Here is a 7,176-nt window from a genome sequence, read left to right as displayed (position 1 = left end):
GGGTGGAGGGGTTTGGAAGGCGGAGGGGGCCTCAGGTCTGAGAGATCGTGGGAAGTGGGACGCACAGGTCCGGGTGGGCCCGACATCTATCCTGGCTCTGCTAGCCGTGCCGTGCACCTTCGGACCCAAAAGCTGCCTCAAGCCAACGTGACAGCACTCTGCCATGCCTGTGCACACGCCGTGCCCCTGACTGCTCGCCTGGTGCCACCCCCAACCCCCCACCCCCCCCCCCAAAACCAGGAGACCTGGCTGGACTGGAAGAAGGTGGGGGAGGACGTAGACAAGAAGACAGAGAAGGCGCGCAACGCCGCCAAGGACGCAGCCACCAAGGCCGCCGCCGCCACCCAGGCCGCCGCCGCCAAGGCGAGCGAGGCCACCAGGGACGCGGCGAGCAAGGCGGCCGCGGCCGCGCAGGGGGCGGCCAGCAAGGTGGGGGCCGCGGCCGTGGACACGGCGGGCAGGGCGGCGGAGGCCGCGGGGTACATCAGTGAGGAGGTCAAGGCCAAGGCGGCCCACGACATGGCGGAGCTCAAGAGCGCCCTGGAGTGAGGCAGCCATGGCTGTGGAGGGGAGGAGGCGGCGCTGCGCTGCCGTGCAGGGGCTGTACAGAAGGCAAGGGGCCGCAGCCGACCTGCAGCGAAGAGGCGGTCCGAGTGACCGCCAGGCTTTCCTGCGGGGGCTTGCCGTTTGGCCTTGGAGCACAGGATTGCCATTGCATGGATCAGGCCTCCCTTCAAGGTGTGCATTATTGTCGCGGGTGGCGGTGCCGACATGGCTTTTTTGTGTTCGTATAAGCCAGCAGCCTTGCGACAGCTGCGGGCCTGTGGGCGGGGCTTGATTGCTGGCGAGAGGGGTCGCCCTGCCAGGCGCGAGCCGCAGCCTGGCTCCTTTGTGCGTGCACCTGCCTGTGTATTCCTATTGGTGGTGTGGCATTGGTGGCAACGTATGCTCCGAGGGCATTTTGGTAACTTGCAAGTCCACAACGGTAAAGCAACTGACACCAGGCGCATTGGAGCACAAAAGAAAGGGCTGCGATTTTGAGCCAGGTGATGAGGCGCCACGGAGCCATAGAATGCAGCATCTCTTCACGTCATGACAGCCGCAATGCCTCATCAGCGAATGATCTCCATGACCATACTCAAAACACAACATGTAACAAATGGGCTATGTGATTTCACTGCACAGCATTCTGACGCTGATGTGACATTTGCAACCCTGCGCCCCCCGCCTGGAGTGGGACGTTTGCGCACGTTGGTTGCAGTGGGCCAGCACGACGAAGCAATGCAGGCACCTGTACAGGCACATGTTCGTGTCTCCCCCTCAAATGAGTAAAGCTTTGCTAGTAATCTTCTTATTGTTCGCGCTTTCAATGCGTCACTTGCTTGTGGCGGCCAAATGTTCAAATGTGATCTGAGCGCGAAGATCACAAGGTACATTCAGTGCAGCCTGTTAGTGGCCGCAGCTGTGCCGTGAGTTGTTAATACCATGGATCCTGTGAACGATTCGCTGCAGGCTGTCATCTTTCTGCTAGACCTAAAGGAACGTTTGCGCGCCCGTACCGCCGGCTTGTCGACAGCTGACGCAGTCGAAGCCCGCCTGCGCGCGCTGGGCGGGGCCTGCGCCGCAGATCGCGTCGTCCTGGTGCCTGACCATGCCTGGCTTGCGCTTGCGCGGGGCCTGGGCGGCGACACCCTCAGCAGGCGCAGCTGCTTCTTCGCGGTGGCGCAGCTTGTGTGCCAGTCGCAGGAGCGCCTGGCGGCGGCGGTGCGCTGCGAGCCGCTGATGGCGGCTGTTGCCCGCGACCTGCTGACAGCGCACACCAGGCCGCGATCTGAATGTTTTAAGCTAGCGGACCACCCTTACGTGTGGTTTGACCAGTCCGATGCCGCAGTCGCCGCGGCGGTACGCCACTGCGGCGGCGCCGCGGGACTGGTGGGGGCGTGCGTCGCGCTCCTCGCGGGCAACCTCCCGGCGGCCATGGCGGCGTGCGCCGTGGGCCCGCAGGTCGCGGGGCAGCGCGTGCGCAGTTCAGGGAATGGCTCCGAGGTCGCAAGGGAGTCGGCACTGATGGAAGCGACGCGCACGCTGATGCTGCTGCTGCTGTTCGCTCGCGCAAGAGAAGACGTCGCGGCCGCCGTGGCGGGCGGCAGCGCTCCGGGCGTGCTCGTGGGCCTGCTCTCCTGGAAGGGGGCCGATGCGGCGTTTGTGAGGCAGAATGCTGCACAGCTCGTGTTGGTGGTGGCTCACCACCGCGAGCAGCTGGTGGCCGCCGCGCCCGGCCTGGCCCGGGCCCTGGCGGGCGTGCTCGCCGCCTGCTGCGGAGAGAAGCGGGACGGCCTTGCAGCGCTGTTTGCGCTCGGCGAGTTGGCAGACGATCAGGGCAAACGAGGTGCGCGGGCTGCGGCGGTGCGCCCCGCCTGGTTTGGGGACGCTCTGGCTGGTTGGCGTTTGGGCGCCCGCGCCACAGGCTCAAAACCAACAAACTGGCGGCCCGCGCACAGCCATCACTGCACTTCCAAATGCTGCTGCCCACCCCGGTTGTGCCTCAGGGACTGAATACGTGGGGGCGGCCATCGTCGACGCGCCTGGAGCAGTGGCGGCGCTGCTTCGGCAGTCCCGTAGTGGCACCACGAATCAGCGCACGCTCGTCCTCGCGTTGCTGGGGGCAGCGTTCGCACACGACCCCCGCAGCACCGCTCATGCGGTCCTGGCGGAGCGCCATGCAGTCACTGCGCTGCTGTCTGCCGTGTGGGGCGAGTCCAGGGCGCCTGGGCGCCAGCAGACCATATCTGCACTGCTGACCGCCCTGGAGGTGTACAAGCCCCAGGCATTTGCCACGGCCCTGCGCGCCGAGCCGGGCGCGGCCCCCGCGGCCGCCCGCCTCCTGGCGGCGGACTACCGCGAGGCGGTACCCGCGGCCCTGAGAGCCCTCGAGGTGCTGGCGGGCGGCGCCGCGTCCAGGGCGGCCGCTGCGGCGGCGCTCGAGGCCGTGGCGGCCCAGGATGGGGAGGTGCTGGCGAGCCTGTCCTGGGCGCTCGGTGGCGGCAGGCTCCGGAGTGGCTGCACCAGCAGCGCGTCTGAAGGAGACTGCAGCGCCAGTGGTGGCGCCTTCAGTCGCAGCAGCGGGGGCAGCAGCAGCAGCAGCAGCAGCAGCAGTACGATGGGCAGCATCGCCAGCAGCCTGCTGAGCAGGCAGATTGGAGGCGCCGCTGTTGACAGTGCCTTTGCCTGGAAGCGCGCGGCTGCCCACGCCGTTATGCTGCTGTCGGAGCGCTTTGACCCCGCCAAGCTTTGCGAGACGGCCGGCCTGCTGAGGAGCCTGGGCGCTCTGCTGGAGCCCGGGCTTGTTGCGAGCGAAGCGCGCCAGGCGTGCGGCTATGCAGCGGCCGCGGTGGAGCAGCTGGTGCGCCGCGCCGGCGGCACTGCGGCCGCCGCGCTGTTGCGAGAGAGCCCTGGCATTGTCCACCGGCTTGCCCGCAATGCGGTCTGAGGGCTGGTGTGCAGAGGCTCTTGCTGCTGCTGAGCTGCGCCGTAAGCATGAGCAGCAGCAGCAGCAGCAGCAGCAGCAGCAGCAGCAGCAGCATCAACAGCAGCAGCAGCAACAACAGCAGCAGCAGCAGCAACAGCAGCCTCTAGCTGTCGTGCACACCTGCGCAGCCTGCGGCAAGGCCGCCGGGGAGCAGGGTGCGAGGCTGCGGCTGTGCGCCGGGTGCCGGTCTGTCAGGTGGGCGAGGCGGGCTCTCTCTCTCTCTCTCATGCGGACGGGTGAGGGGGACTGCAGGCAGTGTCTGGTGTCCTGGAAGTTCACAGCATACACACGCACCTATCCATTGCCCAGATCCCTGGCAAATGATCTGATTTTCAGACTTGCTGGCCTTCCTAGCTCGTGTTTTGTGAACAACCAACTCACGTCTTCTCAACAACTTTGCCCGATCCGGCCACTGGGCAGGTACTGTGGCACAGAGTGCGCGAGGCAGCACTGGAAGACGGGCGGTCACAGGGAGGAGTGCGCGCTGCTGAAGCACGAGTTGGACGAGGGGCGGGCCGGGGATGAGGCACGGACAGGAACCGCGGATTCGAGCGGCGGCGGGACCCCAGACGCGTATGACCTTGCATCGGTCGCAGACGTCAGGTCAGGGGTTCACTAGAATTCTCAATCGGCACCGTGCATGTACACGAGCGCATGTGCAGTCAGGCCAAAGCTTGCCAGGTCCCCAGGCTGGGTGTAGATTCTGTCCGTTGTACACGCCTTGGCTTTCACAAGATACGGTTTGCTGAAGCATACATTGCTTGCCTTTGGGCCGCTCTATGAACAGAGGCCTGCTTTCGTAGGCGTTCATGGATTCTCACTGAGCTGGTTGAATTGGTCGTGTCGACACGCAGGACTGGGCATATCATGGACAAATGTCCCCCTCGGGCCTGGCGGACCGCACTGCATTTTTTGTGCACATCTTCCCTTCCATTCAGTTGCTACACGCATTGACCCGACGTTGCGCTGTTACAATGGCTTGGATGCCGAGCTGGCAGCACAACGGGGACTGGTTCAACGCCTGCGCCGCCAAGCAAGGCAAGGAGATTGACACCTTGCATGTGAGCGCATGCACTGACTGCATTAATGTCTGGAGTGATTACCAACCACACAGGTAGCTTGCCTTGCTTTTTGCGGTCGCTCCGCGCCTGCTCGTGCTCGGCCCCGGCCCCCCACAGACAGGATGCTTTGATGTTGGTGTTGGAAGGGGCATACTCGCGATCTCTGCCCTCACCCCAATCCGCGGCAATTGCACCATGGTGGTCTTGGGCATGCTTGCTTGCCCTGGTGCTGGGTGCCCTACATATGCCTCTTTGCGCGCAAATGGTACCGTTGCGGCGGGTGACCACGGGTGCCGCATGCATGTCAACTTGCCTGATAACCATTGAAGCGCATCACCTTCACGAGCGCTTCTACACGCATCCATCCTAAATTTTAAGGGCAAATCGCTGCACTCGGGGTTGGCCGGCACAAAAGCACAGCTGGTTTGCTCGAGGCCTCGATCGCCAAGACCATCTGACGGCAACACAATATGCAGACGCTCAAGGGATCGAGTTCTTCAAACCGCTGCGTGCTGCGGCCGGCCCAACGAAAGGGTGCGCGGTGCACAGGCGCACACACATTGTACCGGTGTGCTGCTGCGCAGCCGCACAAACGGCACGGCCTGTCTTGCTACCAATTGCACTCACGTCAATGCCGTGGCAACGCTTAAGAATCGCGTACACATGCTGCTGCATTCGGCACACATCTGCAGGCTTCCAGGCCATAGCACGGCCCGCATGCCTGGGCGCACAGCGGCCGGTCGCTCAAGCAGTCGCTTCCAGCCGCCCCAGCAGCAGCCCCGCCGGCGTCCCGGCGCGGCGCGCCCCCGGACCGTGCCGCGTGCAGGCGCCGGACACGCAGGAACAGCTGGGAGGGGCGCAGCCGCTGGTTGGGGAGGACGCTGCGGCGTTTGACTGGGGCCAGCAGAGCCTGCGATCTTGGGGCATCTTCGGCGTGCTGCTGACCGGCGTGCTGGGGGCGCTCTATGCGGTGCGCAACCACGGGCATGCGGGTAATTGTTGGCGCGTACACGACACGCCGCTGGGCCGCATTGCCTTTGGAATGTAACACGTACTCCTAGCGGCCACGCCCTCCCAAGAGCGCCCGCATGCGACGGGCGCAGCGCATGCGGTCACTGACTGGTGTACATGCAAGCATGCACGCGCTGCACGCGTCACCCGGCAATCCCATGCGCCCCGTGCCCTGACCCCTAAACCCTGCCAGGTCTGGATCCAGCCGGGCGTGGGCGCTGGCGCGGGCTACCTGCAGGCGGTGGAGGCGCTGACCGACGGCAGCCCCGAGGGCACCATCATCGCGCTGCTGGCCATCTTTGGCGTCGCGCACAGCGGGCTCGCCGGCCTGCGCCCCGCGGGTGAGCCTGCGCGCGGCTCCCGTGCTGCGAGGGGAGGCCGCCGCGGTCGCGTCAGCTTCCCTCGCTGCCGCCTGGCACGCACCCTGCATCGCCAGTGTTTGCGCTTCCTCGCCCACACGACCCCGGCGGTTGGCCTGAACGCAGCCCTCCACTGCATCAACGCTCTTCCACCCACCCCAAGGCCGCCACCACCGTCCAACCCCCCCCCTCCACCCCCAGCCGAGGACGTCATTGGGGCGCGCGCGTACCGCGTGGTGTTTGCCCTGGTGTCCCTCTGCCTGGCGGTCGTGCCCATCGCCTACTTCATCAACCACCGCTACGACGGCCTGCAGCTGTGGAACGTGCAGGGCGTGCCCGGGGTGCACTCTGCTGTGTGGGCCGTGAGCTTCCTGTCCTTCTTCTTCCTCTACCCCTCCACATTCAACATCCTGGAGGTGACAGGGGGGGTTGGGGGGTATGAGTTGAGAGGAGGGCTCGTGGGGGGGGTGTCGAGGGGGCTGACAGACACAGGGGCAGCGGGCTTTTGGCGAGGCTGGCTTAAGGTTGGTCTGCACGCTCCGCCGCACCTCATTATCATGGGATACAGGTGGACCACCATGTCCGCGTGCGACCGATAGTGACTACTGGCTTGGAGATGAGTCCGCCCTGGCCCCTTGGTCTCACCCTCTCCCTATACACATATACACACACGCACACGCATCACCCCCACCGCCTCCATGCTGTTCACCACCCCGACCCCGACCGCAGGTGGCTGCGGTGGACAAGCCGAAGCTGCACATGTGGGAGACCGGCATCATGCGCATCACCCGCCACCCCCAGATGGTGGGGCAGGGCCTGTGGTGCGCGGCACACTGCCTGTGGACCGGCAGCAGCGTCGTCATCGCGGCCTCAGTGGGGCTCATGGCCCACCACCTCTTCGGCTGCTGGCACGGCGACAGGCGCCTCAGGGTGCGTGGCGTTCGTGTTGCCGTGCCGGGCGTGCTGTGGGCGGAAACCAAGACGACTGCTGCCGACGGAGCTAATCTGGGCTGGTTGAGCCAAATTGTTGGGAATGCGTCTTGTGTGGCGTTGCGCACAGAGAGTGCAGCAGGAGCCCTCCCGGGTCTTGAGGTGCTTCATCACGGCTCACAGACGACCAGACCTGCACAGTGTGCACATCAAAACGCTCCACGCGACACCACTTGGGCATCAGCACATTCATATTGCATGCTTGTGTATTCACCCACCCCACCCC

At 65.2% G+C, this 7,176-nt stretch overlaps 3 protein-coding genes across 3 annotated transcripts in view; all 3 read left to right on the top strand.

Moving 5' to 3' along the window:
* Positions 1-549, top strand: part of MNEG_11649 (hypothetical protein) — a gene marked incomplete at both ends in the record, with an annotated part of 1,638 nt that extends 1,089 nt beyond the window's left edge. Inside the window, one exon of the mRNA XM_014039881.1 lies at positions 241-549. Within this exon, the coding sequence (XP_013895335.1) occupies positions 241-549 (309 nt within the window). The remainder of the gene's footprint in view (positions 1-240) is intronic.
* A 936-nt stretch (positions 550-1,485) lies between these two features.
* On the top strand, positions 1,486-3,490 carry MNEG_11648 (hypothetical protein; the record flags this gene model as incomplete). The annotated part of the gene is made up of 2 exons (XM_014039880.1): positions 1,486-2,389; positions 2,550-3,490. 2 exons carry the CDS (start codon positions 1,486-1,488, stop codon positions 3,488-3,490), a joined length of 1,845 nt encoding a protein of 614 aa, XP_013895334.1.
* A 1,013-nt stretch (positions 3,491-4,503) lies between these two features.
* On the top strand, positions 4,504-7,051 carry MNEG_11647 (hypothetical protein; the record flags this gene model as incomplete). Its single annotated transcript, XM_014039879.1, has 6 exons — positions 4,504-4,590; positions 5,417-5,560; positions 5,795-5,942; positions 6,162-6,376; positions 6,690-6,925; positions 7,021-7,051. The coding sequence occupies 6 exons, from the start codon at positions 4,504-4,506 to the stop codon at positions 7,049-7,051; spliced, it is 861 nt and encodes a 286-aa protein (XP_013895333.1).
* Positions 7,052-7,176: the final 125 nt, after the last annotated feature.

The sequence above is a fragment of the Monoraphidium neglectum genome (assembly GCF_000611645.1).
Source record: "Monoraphidium neglectum strain SAG 48.87 unplaced genomic scaffold scaffold02845, whole genome shotgun sequence".
Lineage (NCBI taxonomy): Eukaryota > Viridiplantae > Chlorophyta > Chlorophyceae > Sphaeropleales > Selenastraceae > Monoraphidium > Monoraphidium neglectum.
Note: the sequence above shows the minus strand (reverse complement) of the source record. Positions and strands in the feature narration are given on the sequence as shown.